This window comes from Syngnathus scovelli, chromosome 3, assembly GCF_024217435.2.
Source record: "Syngnathus scovelli strain Florida chromosome 3, RoL_Ssco_1.2, whole genome shotgun sequence".
NCBI classification, from domain to species: domain Eukaryota; kingdom Metazoa; phylum Chordata; class Actinopteri; order Syngnathiformes; family Syngnathidae; genus Syngnathus; species Syngnathus scovelli.
Genome location: NC_090849.1, coordinates 21,591,851 through 21,608,931, shown reverse-complemented (window position 1 = coordinate 21,608,931; position 17,081 = coordinate 21,591,851). Strand labels below are relative to the sequence as shown.

Sequence of the window (17,081 nt, the reverse complement as noted above, 5' to 3'; positions counted from 1 at the left end):
GAAGTAACTTCGCCAGTAGTAATGTGCTAAATATTAGCGGAGTTACTCAAAAGCAGGCGATCTAATGTTATTTACTGATCAGTCCAACTCGTCGTAACTAGTCGCGTGAGTAAATACTCCTGTCCGGTCCAGGAAGGCAGACGATTTTTGGTTTCGCGCTGTCAGTATAGATAACATGGAAACCGTGAAGGATCTAGTGCTGTTTGAAAATGAAACCACGGAAGGTAACGTTTTCATGTCACTACGTTTCTAACAAAACAAAACAAAAAACTGACAATCGTAATTTATCATCATCAATAAAAGCGTGTTGCTGCCACGCGAGGCGGGGAAAAAGTTCAAGGTTTGGTCGTCTCGTAAGAAGTTTCACTTTATAACGTGTAAGTTACCATATAAATTAGCCTTCTGCATTTGCCGAAACAAAACGAGGCAACTCCTTCCAGTTCAGGTCACTGGCAGAGCACTCGGGAAGCCTTTTAAAATCTTTTTAAACACGTGGGTTTACTTTTGGGGTTAGTAATTTTGTATAACTTAATTTTATTCCGTCATAATCACGTCACGTGAAATTAATCGTTTTAATGTTATATTGCTTTTTTTCTGACGTGGCAGCAATAGACTTCTGTTATATTCGTTTAGCTATTTTTTTTTAAATCAAACTTCCAGAATCTAACCTACAAGAACTCGTGTGACAAACACAAACTAATCACCAAAGTCAATTAATGCTACATGCTAACAGGCATTAAAGTCTGGGTGTGTCAAACTAAATGCTAAGACGTTCTCTCTCACCAGACATCATTGGGCATGAGAAGTCGGTACAGACCGATGGCGTCGCATCGGACATCATCACATTGGCTGACGCCGGGGTCAACGTAGCAGACAACTGGGAGGAGAAGCTGGCGACCATGTTAGAGTGCGGTGACGCGCTCGAAGAGGAGCACAGCAACCTGGTCAAGCAGTGGCAGCGTGAGGATGCTGAGCGACCAAAGTACATAGCGCAGCTGCAAAAGAAGAAGGCTGAGACCACCACGCAGCATCAGGTTGGTAGCTAAATGCTACATGTTAAGACACAATGGCAGTCACTGGCAAAGTGCTACATGCTAACAGTTACTAAACACATGGTAAGTGCTAACTCGGGGTGAACACTAGGAGTCGTTAAAGGCTAACACAAGCTAAACTCTTTGTTGGTGCAGGTTCTGCTAGAGAGGCTTGACACGCTGCGGGTGAAGCTGCAGCTCAACAACTCCAAAAGCACGCGCAAGAACTTCTTGTCCAAGAAGCAGGAAGCCTGTGCTGAGAAAAGCCGTGCAGAGGACGATAGGGACAGGCACGTGTTAAGATTATGAACTGCCAACCCCGGAACATTAACAAATGCTAAATAGTAACCTCTGCTAAAAACAGGAAGTCACATAAGTGCTAAGTGAGCTTTGCTGCCTGCAGGCTGTCCAAGGATCTACAGGAGAGCGCTGCTAAGCTAGCTGCTCAAACGCGGGAGCTAAATGAGGAGCAGCGACGCTGTCAGGGAGAGCTGGACGAACTGAAGGAGGAGATGGACAGAATAAGGCAGGAAGCCAAAGACGCTGAGAGCCACGCCTTGCAAGACCAGGTCAACGCTGTGGAGACACAGAGAGACGTCGCCATGGAGCGTATACAGGCCTGGCTTGCAGAGGTACCACGTAGCGGGAAACCATCATGAGCTAGATGCTAACGTGGGAAAGATACAGGCTAAATGTCACATGCTAGCATTCATGAAACCCTGGCAAGTCACGAGTCATCGGCCAAATGCTACATGCAAACACAGTTAGCAATTGAGGTTGATGAATGAATGCTACATACTTAACAGCACGAGTTAGCGACCAGACGTGAACATGCTTGAACATGTTTCAGGTGTCCGAGTACGTGTTGTCACTCCGACAACAGGAGAAGGCTAGCTGGGCAACCAAGGAAGCAGCAGTGCGAAGGATCCAGGCAGAGCTGGAAACGCGCTTTGAGGAGGTCCTGGCACAGTTGCATGAAGGACGCGAGTTGGAGTCTCTCCCACGCATCAACGTACCGGCACTGCCTCACATACCAAAAGTACCGTCACGCACATTTCACCAACCGCAACCAATTTTGATGATACTTTTCATTAACACATTTGTCCCCCCCCATAGGCTGAGCTGATGTTCAGACAGATGATAACATCACTAAATCCTATGCCACCACCCCAGCGAATGCCTCAGTACCGCATGCCACCGCCCCCTCAGCCTCACCTGCGCCACTACCCACTCCACCCCCCACCGTCCCACGCCAGATCGACCCCGCCTCTCAGCCACTCCCCGACCCCGCCTCTCAACCACTCCCCGACGCCGCCGGCCGCCACTTCTTCCAGCCGCTTGGAGGAGGTCCTTGACAAGCTGGGGATACGTTTCCCACAATGCAGCAGGGCGGAGCTAACGTCTCTGCTGCAGCAAGTGAAAAGCGCCTGCGGGACCCTGGCAGGCATGTCAGTAGAGCAATTGGGCGATCTCGTGGGCCTGGCGCTGCCACAGACAGCCCAAGGCGCCGGGTCCCGTAAATTGTGCATGATGTGCCAGGAGGCCGTGGATTCCAACAGCCGCCACCTGTTTCCTTGCGCTCACACTATTCACAAGGACTGCATCCGCGACTGGATCCAGACCAGCGGGAACAACTTGTGCCCCTTCTGTCCCACTAGGTGAGTGTGTTAACGCTTATCTTAGCATCTCAATATTTCTTGGAAAACAGTTTTTTTTCCTTCATGTTCAAAAGTCAAATCAATTTTGATGTTTTTTCCCCATTAAAATCATTTTAAGATGATGTCTTTGTGTTGGTTTCGTAGCAAAGCTAGCATTAGCGTATGCTATTATGTGGTTTCCAAAGTTTAGCTTTTGTTAGCGTTTAATTTGCGTGGTGCCCCAAATGTCAAGCTTATGTTGGGATTTAGCTCGCACAGGTGGCTCTTTCTTCATTCTGGTGTGGCTCTGTGTTTTTGGAAAACATTTTCAATCCATTTTTATTTCAGCGCTTGGTTTACGTCAACATTTATCCAATGTTAATCTTATGTTAGGATGTCTTATTTAGCCACATACTAAATTCCCAGACTGTAGCCAATGTTAGATGTCATGCATTAGCGATCACCAAACTCAACTGTGGACATAAAAATATATATATTTAAAAAAAACAAAAAACAACGTAGGCCTTTTACTGACATTTTCCCACTAGCTTAACGCCGTCTCAGAGTTGCAGCGGTCGATGTGGCGAGAACGGGTGTATCTTAGCGTAGCTTTGTGGTGTCCTGCGGGAGCGGCGTACAAACACACTAACAAGGTGTTCTCATGCTCGCCGTCAACCGCAATCGACCGCATGACGCGACACCCCACAGACCCCATTCCTAAAGGCTGCCGCCCAGCAAAAAAACCCAAAAACGTTTAAATGCCGCCCCCTGCTGGTATCCGGTGGCCATTTTGCATTTGTTAACGACTTTTTCCGTAAGGTTGTTTTGATTAGCATCCATCATGGCCGTGGTTACATCAATTAATGCTGTTGACGGCGGAAGGGGGGGGGGGGGGGGGGGCACCACCCCGTCCCGCTCAGTTCGCCCCCCCACCCCCTCTGGCATTAAAGTCATGTCATCCCAGCTCAGCCCCCCAGCGCAGAGCTGTCAATTAAATGTGATTGACTGGCTAACAGCAGCACATAAATACAAAAAAAAACAACAGACGGGAAAATCTATATGTGCCCCCCCCCACACCCTCCATCTCCCCCTCTGCCCCCCCACCCCCTCCATCTCTCCCTCTGCCCCATCCGCCTGTCAAACAAAGTCCCGCCCCTTTACTGAACACGCAACCAATTAGCAGCATTCGAGCCTTCGACCTCAAAACCGAAAGCGTCCAGAAAAAAAGCTGCACCTGAAGTTAGCGTTTAGCATGTGAGGCTAGCAGTGCTTAGTACAGGGATGTCCAAACTTTTTTCAAAAAGAGGGGAGGAAAAAAATAATGGAAGGAAGTAGAGATAAAAAAGATAAGATTAATTCTCTGTGAAGCTGTCAAATGTATTAACATATGCTGGATACATAGCAGTTATTGACATTAGTCGTTTTGCTACAATTAGCATACTGGGGGAAGCCGCCGTCATCCTATAGCAGCTGGCCAACGATTAAGCTAGTCCCGGCTGCTGGATCATAAAGTGAAAACTGCCCTCGAATCTTTTTGTGCTCAAAGTGACAAATGTTTTGACCGTCACAAATCTTTGAAAAGTCCACCGAGACGTTTGCTAAGCCGCTAAAAGGCGTAAGCTAGCAAGATTGATGCCCTGAGCGGATTGAGCTCTGCACTCGTTTTAAAAGGCGTCAAAAAGGTCCACTTAACAGGCTCAATTGATGATGTCTGCCTGGCAAATTGGCCTTTGATGCCGCCCCCTGACTGGCCCCCACACTCCCACAGGGGCCCTAATGGGTGCTGGCCTAATGGCGCCCTCTATCACGTGCGAATATGAAACGTGACAATTAGCCAAACGAGCTTTAGCAGGAAGGAATAAAAACAACATGCTAGTTTTCGACATTGACACCTGTGGGGGCTCAAAGGGGGGGATGCGGTGCTGCACATGTCTAAGTGATAAATTCAACGTCATCGATTGGACAGCACTTAGAGAGCATGTATTCAGTTAAAGGCTACAAACCAACAGGAGCTAAAAACTGGCAGTCACACAGGCTTAATGATAACCTAAACGCTGGCAACCACACAGATGAAATGCTATGCTAATATGCTAACAAAGAAATATTGGTCATGCAAGTTAAATGCTAAGAAGCTAAACTTAACTTAAAGGTTACTTTAACATTGAATTAGTCACACAAGCTAAATGCTAAACAGTCCAAATCATTAGCAAACTGCTGTATATTAATGTAAGTTAAACACTGGCAGGTTAAATGCTAATCAAACAACTGGGATAATCTGTGAGCTGTATGATAATAAGATAGTAATTCAAAGCACACTTAGTGAGAATGAGTCACACAAACTAAATGCAAACAAGTTACTTACCAGTGTGACGCCAACAACATGCTAATATGGCTACCTGGGAGCATGATAAAATCTGCAATAAAAGAGCAAAGGTCATGAGAAATACAAGTAAACTTTTAATGTGTTTTTGGTATGAAAAGTGCTAACAATTTTTGTGACATTTCACCTCATTTAGGAATAAAAATAACATGTGGAATCTCTTCATTTTGTCATAAGACCACTGAGCTATTAGCCTCGAAGACAATATTTAGCGCACCTGTCCAAGCGTCAAATCAAATTGCAAGGATGTCATCACAGCTCATTTGGGTTCACTGCTGCCCCCTAGCGGATTGGCAGCTGTAAAGCAAGTGCTGTAAAGTTGGTGTAGTGGTACACTTGCCTGTCTTCATAAGTTTGATTCCCGCATATGACGATGAGTGTGACCCAAAAAGTCTTTTGAGTGATTTGGAAAAAAAGATATAGTGAACAGTGACGTTGCTATGGCAACCAGTTCAGAACAACTTGGTTTAAATAAAGTTTTGTTTGTTGCCTTATTGACAAGACATGGTGAAAATGCTGATGTCATGGAGTGTTGCCAGTTTTGAAAATAAAGATTGAAGCTTTAGCGACAACCTGGTTTGAATAGCTACTTAAAAATGTTGTCCTGAAGAGTGTTGCCATAGTGACACGTCATGTGAAAACCTGCTTTAAATACATTTGTTTGAAAAAAAGTGACATCATGAATAAGTGTGTGATTATAAAAGTTGTTGCCATGGCAAAATAAAAGTGTTCACACATTAGTGCTTCTGTTCTTGTTCTTGTGCTGGTTGTGTGACGTGTTGTGCGTGTTGTTGTTGTTGTTTGCGTTTCCGCTGAGCGTCTCCATAATAGACCTGAGCGCCCCGAAGGGCCTTTTTGCCTCAGAGTTTCCTGTGGGCATGGACTCCTTGGTGGTGGTGGTGGTGGGTGCTGCCTTGCTAGGCTCCGCCTCCTGGTGCAGGTGCTCATTAAAGGTGACCCTGAGCTTGAGGCTGTGTGCCGTTTTCCTGCGCGACGACGGCGACTTGAGAGCGCTCTTGGGACTTGTGGCCGCCGCCTTGGGGGGGCTGGCGGCGTCGTCCGTGGCGTCCGTTGCCTCGGAGGGGCTGAAGGCCACGCCATTGACCGGCTTGGGGATCGGCTTCCTGTCGGCCGGGGGGAGGTGCTTCCTCATTGCCAGGTGGAGGTGCTTGGAGGCGGGCTCTTCATCGTTGACTGGCAGATGCGTGGGCCTATCGGGTCTGGGAGCAGCGTCGGAATCCGATTCGCTAAGTGAACGTTGCATCATCTGCTTCAGGCGCGCCAGCTTCTGCTCGCGCTTCTCTGCCGATGCCACAGGTCCGCTCCGGCGCGAGCCCTCCCGGCTCGGACCCCCAGGCGCCGCCCCGACCCTAGAGGCATCGCAGGTGTCTTTCCGTAGCCCCGCCTCCTGACGCACCAGCCAATCGCTGTCCGCAGACGTCCCCTCCACGCTCAGCACCATCTCAGGCCACGCCTCCGTGCCAGACGGATGACAGCTGAGAATGACACACAACTCCACTGTGTGGAAATGTTGCGTGCAAGACAGCATATGTGTGTGTGTGTGTGTGTGTGTGTGTGTGTGTGAGATACCTGGTGTCAAATTTGTTGAGTTGTTTCTGTAGTATTGCCTTTTCAGCCGCTTGTCTGCAACACACACACACATGCCCGCACGTTCGGTCACGAGGCTTCACGAGCCGGGAGTTGAATGTTTGTCGGCGTGTTTTCCCGCACTGACTCACTCTGTGAGCTGCTTGGTCAGCTTGACAACCTGCGATGCTAGCGACATGCAGGTTTCCACGACAACCAGGTAGCGGGCGCACGGGCTGTGACCTTGACGTTCTGCTAGCTGTGAAGGTCGCTCGCCCTGCTGGTTTGGCACAGTCACGTTGGAGCCGTACTCCACCAGCGTCTATCCACATCACAGTTTCAGATTGGCATGTATGGTTGGAATTTGTAAAAACAAACGTTATAACATACAATATGAAGTGGAGACTGAGTGTACTTCAGCACTCCCTCCACTAGATGACAGCAGCAAACATCAAAACATCGAACCACCAATTCACACTGGTTTCCTTGCAATGAAGGTATATTACCAGGAGGTGGCAGTGATGCGCCCTTAAACTGGTTTGCTATGTCAACTCTTTGTGTATGTGGATCTGTACTCGAGTAATATCTCTGGGATGAGCAAGAACCGATACCAGGTACCGATACCAGGTATTAGTATCGGGCTATCGAGTACCGGCCGGCAATATGGAAGGGATAAAAAATAATAATTCTGACTAAGTCCTCCCCTGCAGTAGTTGGCGCTATACTGCGGCAGTTTGATATCATCTGAGTCAGAAAGATGATTGTACCTGTATACAGGTGAGGTGTCCGTACTGCGCGGCCACGTGTACTCCTGTGTTGCCGTTGTGGTCCACCTCATCCAGGGAAATGGCCTGCTCTTGCATGAACTGAAGCAGCCACAGCAGAACCTTCTCCTACGCACACAAACACCCAAATTGGATTCGGATGGCGACAGGAAAAGAGCGGCAGGACAGCGGGCGACCTGTCCGTAGCGAGCGGCGTAGTGTATCAAGCTGGGATGTTCTCGGCTGCAGCTCAACTCGGCGATGGCCTCTGTCTCGCTCACCATCCAACGCACGCACTCCAGGTGACCGTTCTGCGCACACGCAAGGCAAACGCTCAAGCACAACCCGATGGCAAAGGGAGGCGGCCGCTCCGAACGGACCTTGACGGCGAGCCCGGCGGGTGTGAGCTGCTGCTGGTTGCGTTCGTTCAGTCCGTCCTCGCCCATCAGAGACGTGAGATGCTGCAGACACTCGGCGTGGCCCTGAGCCGCCGCCACGTGCAGGAGATTGTTGCCCACCTCGTCGCGGATCAGCGAAAGGTTATCGGCAGCCAGGTGAGGCTGACGGGAAGACGTGATGACGTCACATTGGAATAATTTGCTATAGCAACCTCGAGTGTCTCACCAGCAATGAGATTTGACCTTCCCTGACGATGTTGATGATGTTGTGCTTCTTGCTTTCCTCGTCCACTTCCGCTCCGCCCCCTCTTCCTCTTCCCCCTCCTCCTGCTGCGGGGCTCCACAGTTTGGCAGCGTCCTGCTTGGCCTGCAGGGGAAACAGGACGCTGGCGCCCCCTGCTGGAGGCTCCAGGACAGGCCTCTGGTTGTGGTTTTGTGCTTCCCTGGCCGACAGCAGCTTGTCTGGGTCAATCAAGCACACGTTGATATTTAGCACGTCGGGATGTCTGACCTGAAAACATCTGTGAGTAGCTCATGACAGATTCTGGACTCTTGAGCTATTTATTCTCGATGGTTTTGCAGATTCTCTCCATCTATTCTATATCTACTGCATCTATTGTAGATCTATATATCAAAGCTCTGTTACAATTTTTGTCCGAAAAGGTGAAGCCATGTTAATGAGGAGATGTGTCCTGACCACCCATCATGGGGTCCTTACCTCCCTCAGGGAAGGAGGAGAGTGACGAGGAGCAGCTGAGCAACGAGGAGGAAGAGGACAGTGGCACCTCCTGATGATGATGGTGATGAAGATGATGCTGCTGCTGGAAGCTTCCTGAGGACTGAGAACGAGGAAGGTGCTGCAGGTCCGGATCCAGGGACTTGGACTTTCTCAGGTCCGACCACTTCAGGGGAGACAGGACGCACATCTGTAGAAGGAAGAGGAGGAGGAGACGAGAGCAAAAATGAAAAGATAAATTTGCTGACGTGGCTGTCCGTGCACACGTGCGTGTACCTGCGCTGCCACGTTGCTGCCGTTGTCCTCATCCTTGTTGTTTTGCCGGCGCTGTCGCTCCAGCGTAGCTCCGCCCACGCTGCCTGAGCTCACCAGCCGCTTGTCGAGGGCCCTCGGCAGCGTCGACGTCTGCTGGCCGGACGACTTGATGAACGGCACGTCCAGGATCTCGTCCATGTCCAGGTCGTAGTGCTCCAGCTCCCCCAGGACACCCAGGTTGCCCCCTTGGATCGTGCCTGCTGGAGAAAAAAAATGCAAACCATTTCTGAAAGACGTTTTTGAAGAAACATTACGCATTAAGCTAGCCAAATCGGGTTAAACTTGGAGTTTAAAAGTTAAATTCTCGTTGCATTTACCCGAACCCACACCGGCGCCATCGACCATCTTCCCTCCCATCGGATCAGAAGGCAGATTGTGGTCCTTAGCGGGCGGCCTAGCGTCGCCCGCTCCTCGCTCCTGGTCTTGCTCTCGGACCTTGGCGTCCCAGCCGGCAGGCTCCTCTCTGGTCTCAGGGTGATGCTTGAGAGGAGAAACCCGCTTCACGGGACGGAATTTACTGTGCGCCTCAGTCCCAGCTGCGGGTTTGATTCCCACCATGCCCACGTGGGACGCCACGCCGCGACTCCAATTGATGGATGACGCTACAGAGCAGAGAAAGAATAAAAAGAAGGGTGGAGATGAAGTGCAGAAATGGAGGAGGGAATGAAGTATGAGAAGAAAGCTTAGTTGAAATGCAGTTCACACATATTAGCACTAGCTAACACACTAAGCAACTTTACCGGCTCTCTCCTCCGCCTGAGCATCGTTTCGTCTGGACAATTCTGGAATGTTCTTCAGAGACGAGACCGAATACTGAAAAAACACAACAAAGCTAATTAAAAACTAGAACCCGGCCGATTTAATTGATATTATGCCTTTTCAAATCAGCAAAAATCACTCCATTTGTCTTGCCAATTTTTGCATATTGGTCAGGCCCTAATGACAACATCACAAAAACCAGGAGGTGTGTGCGTACGCGTCTGTGTGTGTGTAACTGACCACAGCGTCGTCCGAGAAGTCGATCTCGTCCAAGTCCAAATACTCAGGAACCTCCATCTTCACACCTCATCACCTCCACCCTGCAAGCAATAATACGATATCATTTTAATCATATAGCGCATTTCACAAAACCTGCTTTACATAACAGAAAATAATGGAAGACAATGGAAGCTGTGAATTAAAACAGATTAAAATACACTAGTACTAAAATACATACTAGTAATATAAAAATAGTAATATAAAAGTAGTAATGTAAGAAAATCTAATTTGGCATGATAGCGTTCAAACGACACTATTACCCTACATCACACACAACAATGACAAGACTAAAATAAATGTGAAAGTTTTAACTTTTTAAAGTTTTTAGTTGTTTTCACTGGAAAGTTGTACTTTCAGTCTGAACATGAAGGCAACACTGGGTTTGACGTGATGCCTTCAGGGACAGTCTGAAAACATCAGACATCATATAAAACAGACAAAAATCCAGTTGAACCAAAAACATACTATTATTCGACATGTACAAAAATTGTCATAATTCAAGTTTATGAGATATTGAAAGACAATTGTGCTTAGTGGATTGAACTTAAATTACAAGGGAATTTTTTATAATACAAATTTGCTTCTCTTTTTTTTTTTTTTTTTTTTAGGCGTATTTATCGTGATTAAAATACGATTTTTTTGTGCTCCTGTAATCGGCTCAATCGTGAAAAATTTGCAAAGCTAGCAGGCTAATTATTTAGCATCCAGCGACGCTAACGGATTAGCCCCCCTCTAGCTCGTTAGCGAGCCGGACAGCTGGAAAAGGAGGCGACAAGAGAAAGTGAAGCTAGAAAAAAGGAGGACTTTTAAAAGGTGCAGAGATGATCAAGTGTATACATTACCTGGTCAGATGGACGGCCTGGGGCAGAGCGACTGACGGATGAGAAGCTTGAAATGCAAATGTTGTTTTTTTTCCCCTTTTTTTGCTGGTCGATGCTTGCAGCACAAAGACTTTGACATATGTCCTCATAGAGTGGCGCTGAGGAGAGAGAGCAATCACTCTCCTTTTTTCCCCCCCCCATGCGGACCACGTCCACTTGCCAAACGCCGGTTTAAGTGTTCAAGATGATAAAATTCGTTACTTTTCACTGCAAAATATATTTACAAGGCATCAAAAGTCGAATTTTATGCCACTTTGCACGAGAACGTAACTGAACGTGGTGTTGTTTTGGTCGGTCTATTTAAAAAGTATAATAAAAATAATATTTTCTATCAATTAAAGGTAAAATCAATCATATAATAATATAACAAAACACTTTAAATTGAAAATTAGATTTTTTTTCTCTCACTAGCGTTAAAGCTACATAATGTTCGCAGATTGGGCCAATGATGTGAGCTTCATCTAAATAGACGATCTTTGAGGAGGGATTCCGTTAGACGGGTTTATTCCCTTGACAATTTAAACAATTAGCCTACAATTAAAATGAGGAAAAATACAACTCTTTCATTTAAATGCGTAGGGTTGTGCCGTTTAATAAATACAATAGTTGAACGTGAATGATGCGGAATTTAACATGTTTGGTGCGACATACCAGTTTGCCTCCTTTCTTGCTGTAAATTTAAGGGATTATAATTACAATTTAGCTTCATGAAAGTATAATTATGGCAGTTTATGAAACTATAATTACACTACATAATGACAGCCTGTCTGTCGAAGAGACTTTCACAGAAATTCGCAGCAGTACCGCCCTTTAGTGGCCAATGTGGAAAACAACAACACCGCCACGATGAGCGGCCATCTTTAGTGACGTCATGGCAAGAAGGACTCAAGAATAGCATCTTTAAATTTAATTGAGGGTCATTTAAAATTCAAATTGAATACAATACAGTACATGTTACTGTTTGTCGTTGTTTGAAAATGACACTTGATGTTTCAGACTAAACTAGATCCAATTTGTGTAGACTGGATTAAATTGCACTGGACTAGATGAAACTAGAAAAAGGACCATAAAGGACTAGGTTAAACTCATGTAACTCATATTTAACTAATCTACACCAGCTTGAACTGGAATTAACTAGATCATACTCCATTAGATTATTATGGTCTAGACTAGATTACAATTTACATTTAATTAAACTTCAATCTAATCTAGATTTGACTGCAATAAACTGCGCTAGGTTAGATTAAACTAGTCCACACTAGATTAAAGTGGACTAAAATGGATAGGACATGAAATGATTAAACTGGATTCGACTTTATAGAATTAGATTACACGAGATTAATTTGGACAGGACAAAAATGCACTACAATACAATAGATTGGTACACTAATTTAAACTGGACTGAACTATTTTAAATTGAATAAATTACATCAACATGATGTGGCCCAAGTCCTTTCCTTCCTTATGTTGTGGTCTTGCATGCCGACATGTGGGCGGCGTTTCCCGTGTAGTGGACATCGCAGTGGACCACGTTGTTGGCAAAGTTTGATTCCTGAACTTTTTGCTTGGGATTTACGGTCACCTGACAATCAAAATAAAACAAGACAAACATCAACACACTCAACCATGTGGCTAATGTCAAGAGGACAAGCTAACTATTGTTTTCACGTTTGACTCGCTTGACTTCATGGTTTGATTGTTCTGATGTCAGAATACTGTCTTTAAAGAAAAAAAACGAGTTGAGTTCAATTAAATACAAAAGTAGATATCTAGAATGGGACAAATTGGATGAAATTAGGTTGAACTGGTCAAGTACAGATTAAACTGGATCAAACTGGACTACACTAGTTTATACTGGTCATGACTAAATTCACGAGTTTTTATTTTATTTTAAGCAGACCTAGACAAGACTGAAATGATCTAGCCTTGGTTGAATTGCTCTAGATCAAACTGAACTAGAATAGTATATACTGGTTCTGAATAAATTACACAAATCTAGACTTGACTAAACTGGACAACACTAGAACCAGATAAACCTGGATTAAATTGGCCTAGAAGACATGAATTTTAATTAAATGACAGTTAATTAATCTGGTCTGGAGGATTTCGGACTGTATTAGACAATGTTCAAGGGATTTAGACTAAATTAAACTGGACTACACTGGATTAAACTGATCTAGACTAGATCACACTGTACTACAGTAGTTTATACTGGTCTAAACAAATTTGGCTAGTGTGCCTCGATTACACAGATCTTGACCAGATTAAACTGGATTAAACCAGATTGGCCTAAAATGCAGTACATGAAATTTGATCTGATGATTAATTTGAATTCATATGAATTACAGTAAATCAATCTGGTCTAGACCAGATTAAATTGCATTAAATTGGTAGAAGTAGAAAAATTGACCTTGAGTTTGTATCTTCCTGGAGCCACGTCGGTGATGTCGATCCATTGGCAGTCAATGTCAGCGTTGTATGTGTCGTAACAGCCCGGACTCAAACCCTGAACACCCACGCAGAGGAATGGCATGTCAGACTCCGTGTTGAAGAAGAAGAAGACGTGACCAGGTGAACCGATACAATCACCTGCGTGTGCGAGGTACAAGCGTATCTCCGGTAGTATCCTGCCTCGCAGGAAGTGTCCTCCAGGCAGAAGCTGGCCTTATGACCTTCCGCCACCGCCTTGTTGGTGTCGGCGTCCACCAGCTCGTACAGACTAAAATCATCCATGCTGTGAAAGTGACTGACGCAGCCCCCAGATCAGATTAGACCAGATAAAATAATTTGGACAAAACTAGTAATACGGTATACCATTATCTTAAACTAGACTTGATTTAACTAGAATACATTCAAGCAGACTAGACTGGATTACTACATTGGGTATGAATGGACTGAACAAGATCATAGGAGATTTGGTTAAACTGGATGACAGGTGACAAACTGCAATTTGAATCAATCTAATTTACAGTTCACAAATTAATTCTAAGTGGACACAATTTGGTGATTAAACTGGACTATACTAGATCCCACCGGTCTTTACCAGACTGCTTCTCGAGAAGCATTGTGGGGTCACATCGGGGATATCCTCCAGTCTTCTCTACTCACTACACATTCCAACAACACTACAAAATGACCCGCGCCCCCTAGTGGCTTTATTTGTTCGTACTTGTGACAGCTGTGCCATTCCCAGGAGTACGGAGCTTTGTTGGGCAGGAAGTCAGCGGTTCCCTGGTTCTTCACACGCTGAGGGAACCTCAGCAGAACTCTCATGTCGTAATCTCCGGCAGACCTCGCAGAACTCCGCCACAACAACAAGACAAGCTAGCAGTTAGCTTGGCATTCAACACTCGAGAGACTCGCTCAATGGTAGCACGTCGAGGACTCATGTAAACTGGATTAGACGAAATAGGCAAACTGAATTGAGACTAGACAAATTGTGACTTAAAGTCCTTCGTTACAACGACAGCACTACATAAATAAATATCGTAATGTTTCAAATGGATTGAGACTGGGTACATTTTACCCTGGATTGAGGCGATTCACTGATTCAGACTGGATCAAATTGAATCCAAGTGAATTCAAGTCGATTTTTGAGTTCAAAGCGGACAGAAGCCATTTCCCACAGGATGAAATTGTTTTGTATCGTAGGGTAGTGTGTCTCACGAGGCTAGGCAGTTCTCCTCAGCTGCACAGCGTAGGTTGTACATGGGAATTCTGTGGATGTAGGAGCCAACTTGGATGTGGTATGCATCAGGAACCAGATCGGGAAGACCTGTGTGCAGTGATATGTAAACAAGAAATAATTTTGCAAACTGTTTTCAATTTGGTACACTTCACTTTCTTCAGATCAGTCCATCATACAATCACAATGTGCCGCTTTGTGTGTATACAACTAGCATTCTGCCCCCTAGTGGACTGGAAGCCTCTTCCTAACAAGGGGAATCATCTTGTCTGACTTTTCAAGCCATAATGATACATTTGATATCAAAAAGACATTTCTCACCATTCTGGTGGTACCTGGTTCCATACCCGTGCCAGTGTCGGGTCCATGCCCTGGGTCTGTAGTAGGAGTTGTAGTAGTTGTGGTATGGGTAGTAGTTGGACATCTTGTATGGGTTGTATGGATCATCTCCAACCATCCTGTCCTCTGCAGAATCTGGTCTTGGGGTTGCACTTAGGTCTGATCGCCGACGGGCTATAGCTCGTAACTGCGCTGCCCCATGAGTCGCTGGCATCCGTGGGACAGCTGGGATTGCGGCAGAGGTCTCGTTACTTCTGCCAAGTAGCACCACGCCGCTACCGGAAGAACCCCTGCTCCGTGTAGGAGGCTGGTAGCGGGACCCCTGACTCAAGATGCTGAAGACTTGCCCGTTGTGGCGCCAAGTCAACCCCCGCGTCAACCCTCCTGTCGCCACCTGTGCCGCATGCTGCTTCTGCTGAGCGCCGCTTCCACTTCCTGTCGGTGGAGAACAGCAGAAGAACACAAAGACAGCCACAGGAACGTACTTCATCCTCTACTTCTTGTTCTTCTTGTGCTGGAGTATGCAGCTCGCATAAAGTCTGAGGAGCATGTGTGTGCGAGTGTGTGTCGTAGGGGAGGAGTTACCTCAGCTTCCATGAAACAAAACGACAAGAAAATTGACAATAACCTTTTATAAATTTAATACAAAACTGAAGTCGGCAAGTCATAATTGTCAAATTTTTAAAGTCCCACTGAGTGAACATTTTCAAATTTGGCACTACAGAGGACAACCCCGTCAAATTTCAACAGTTAAAACAAAACAACCCAACAGTGAGTCCCAAAAATATATCACAGGTTAGCTGAGATATTTTCAGCTAGCTCATACGCTAACAAGCTACTGGGGCTCCTTCTGACCGGCGGACAGGCGACGCACTCATCCATGACTTCACCACCTTGCTTGGAATTTGAAGTATTGACATCAAGATGTTCTGTAACCCGCGACATCCTGAGAAGATGCATTTCCTGGGTACGGGCATAGTTAGCTAATTAGCTAGCAGTAGAAAGGCGCAACAAAGGAGTAATCATTACACGCAACTATTTTTTGACTAGCAACCATAATGAACGATAACGCAGAACTAGGGACATCTATTTTCAACTTTCCCAACACCACAGGAGTTGAAGGTGCACTTCAGGGACAATATTAATAATCATTTCTAGAGTAAAAACATGGACCTCGTAGCGGTCACTGCTTGGGCCCTGAATAAGACCAACGTAACGCGGCCCCGCATCTTGCGCAACATGCCACGTCGCGCCACTGATTCTAGCCGAAGCTGGAAGGAACCGAATGAAGAGCAACGGCAGCAGCAGTAGTAAAATCGAGGGGAGAAAAGAAAGGAGTGGATCAGGTTTGTTTTCCAACTTCCCACCTAGTGTGTATCTGGTCCTCCTCATGCAGGAGGAGTGACTCCATGATAATGAAGACATTTTGTTGTCATTGGGTTTGCGTCTATCTACAAGGAGAGATGATTGACAGGCCGACCAGAAGAAGAAAAATGGAAATAATGGAAGTTGCCTGGTGAAAGTTGATCCTCAGGTAAGTTCTTTTCTTGGGCTCCTTTTTTTTTATTGGGGAGGCCCTTCACTTGTATGACCGCATCCCCCCCACTCCCACCCATGCCCCCTGCTGGAAGTGCAGGATGCTTTAAAAGTAAAGATGAAATTGAAGCACTTTCCTCCACCCACCCACTGGCATGCTGTAAAACACACACGTGCATGCACACACACACACACACATACATAATGTACACATGCACAAACATATACATGTGTATAGTCTCCAGTTTTTTGGTAGTGAGAATTTAGGAATATTGATAAAGGAATATTTTATCACATTTTAGTGTGTTATGTGTGGGTGTGAATTATGTGAGGGCCTCAAACTAAAATATTTTTCATTTCTTTTTAACACAGATTGGCAAATGGAACGTTTGTCCCTTGCTAAACGCCATTTTGCCGTATACATAAAACAATCCAGTAAAAGACAGTTGTGATTGTGAAAAAAATTCCTGATGGCATTTAACAGTCGACAGTTCATGGGGTGCATTTGTGAGTTAGCGTTAGCCGCTAGCAGCGCACGTTCTTAAAGTTGTAAAGTTTAATAAGCATCTGGTGAACATGAAAGGCTCGGTAGCTTGTCCAATAGGAAGCAGGTGTGCAGGGCCGTAATGAGGGGGCCCGGCGGGTGAGAGAGCCCCCCCTGTGTGCCAGGCACGTAAAGGCATGCTAACATCAGACAATAGCTGCGGCAATTTGCTACGTGTAGGAAAAACTTCTTATGAGCCATCACGGCCGA

The 17,081-nt window shown here is 45.9% G+C and overlaps 3 protein-coding genes across 4 annotated transcripts; 1 reads left to right on the top strand and 2 right to left on the bottom strand.

The window, feature by feature from the left end:
* Positions 1–4: 4 nt before the first annotated feature.
* On the top strand, positions 5–5,439 carry rnf214 (ring finger protein 214). The gene is made up of 6 exons (XM_049763275.2): positions 5–224; positions 787–1,034; positions 1,188–1,321; positions 1,435–1,663; positions 1,882–2,070; positions 2,148–5,439. Exons 1-6 carry the CDS (start codon positions 176–178, stop codon positions 2,691–2,693), a joined length of 1,395 nt encoding a protein of 464 aa, XP_049619232.1. The 5' UTR covers positions 5–175; the 3' UTR covers positions 2,694–5,439.
* sncaip (synuclein, alpha interacting protein) lies at positions 5,103–10,885 on the bottom strand. Of its 2 annotated transcripts, none has more exons than XM_049763124.2 (13): positions 10,729–10,885; positions 9,848–9,927; positions 9,589–9,661; positions 9,166–9,450; positions 8,810–9,048; positions 8,516–8,723; positions 8,024–8,259; positions 7,780–7,959; positions 7,597–7,710; positions 7,403–7,528; positions 6,788–6,957; positions 6,639–6,692; positions 5,103–6,544 (listed from the first exon to the last, which is right to left on the bottom strand). In XM_049763124.2, the coding sequence occupies exons 2-13, from the start codon at positions 9,902–9,904 to the stop codon at positions 5,779–5,781; spliced, it is 2,508 nt and encodes an 835-aa protein (XP_049619081.1). In that variant the 5' UTR covers positions 9,905–9,927; positions 10,729–10,885; the 3' UTR covers positions 5,103–5,778. The 2 variants fall into 2 exon arrangements, with proteins under 2 accessions (XP_049619081.1, XP_049619083.1); XM_049763126.2 differs by having other exon boundaries at positions 8,810–9,045.
* Positions 10,886–11,659: 774 nt separating this feature from the next.
* LOC125994128 (protein-lysine 6-oxidase) lies at positions 11,660–17,055 on the bottom strand. The gene is made up of 6 exons (XM_049763348.1): positions 14,774–17,055; positions 14,434–14,542; positions 13,937–14,068; positions 13,357–13,513; positions 13,178–13,273; positions 11,660–12,349 (listed from the first exon to the last, which is right to left on the bottom strand). Exons 1-6 carry the CDS (start codon positions 15,279–15,281, stop codon positions 12,230–12,232), a joined length of 1,122 nt encoding a protein of 373 aa, XP_049619305.1. The 5' UTR covers positions 15,282–17,055; the 3' UTR covers positions 11,660–12,229.
* Between the last annotated feature and the right edge of the window lie 26 nt (positions 17,056–17,081).

What these genes read in the sequence shown, in the direction of transcription:
- sncaip (XM_049763124.2), bottom strand. Translation starts at nt 9,904, where the DNA reads ATGGAGGTTCCTGAGTATTTGGACTTGGACGAGATCGACTTCTCGGAC. An exon ending in TCAGGCGGAGGAGAGAGCCG is followed by an intron (nt 9,451 to 9,588) that starts GTAAAGTTGCTT and finishes TCTGCTCTGTAG; the next exon opens with CGTCATCCATCAATTGGAGT. An exon ending in CCGCCGGGCTCGCCGTCAAG is followed by an intron (nt 7,711 to 7,779) that starts GTCCGTTCGGAG and finishes GCGTGTGCGCAG; the next exon opens with AACGGTCACCTGGAGTGCGT.
- rnf214 (XM_049763275.2), top strand. Translation starts at nt 176, where the DNA reads ATGGAAACCGTGAAGGATCTAGTGCTGTTTGAAAATGAAACCACGGAA. An exon ending in TGAAAATGAAACCACGGAAG is followed by an intron (nt 225 to 786) that starts GTAACGTTTTCA and finishes CTCTCTCACCAG; the next exon opens with ACATCATTGGGCATGAGAAG. An exon ending in CACTGCCTCACATACCAAAA is followed by an intron (nt 2,071 to 2,147) that starts GTACCGTCACGC and finishes CCCCCCCCATAG; the next exon opens with GCTGAGCTGATGTTCAGACA.
- LOC125994128 (XM_049763348.1), bottom strand. Translation starts at nt 15,281, where the DNA reads ATGAAGTACGTTCCTGTGGCTGTCTTTGTGTTCTTCTGCTGTTCTCCA. An exon ending in GAATGGCACAGCTGTCACAA is followed by an intron (nt 13,514 to 13,936) that starts GTACGAACAAAT and finishes GGGCTGCGTCAG; the next exon opens with TCACTTTCACAGCATGGATG. An exon ending in CTTGTACCTCGCACACGCAG is followed by an intron (nt 13,274 to 13,356) that starts GTGATTGTATCG and finishes GTGGGTGTTCAG; the next exon opens with GGTTTGAGTCCGGGCTGTTA.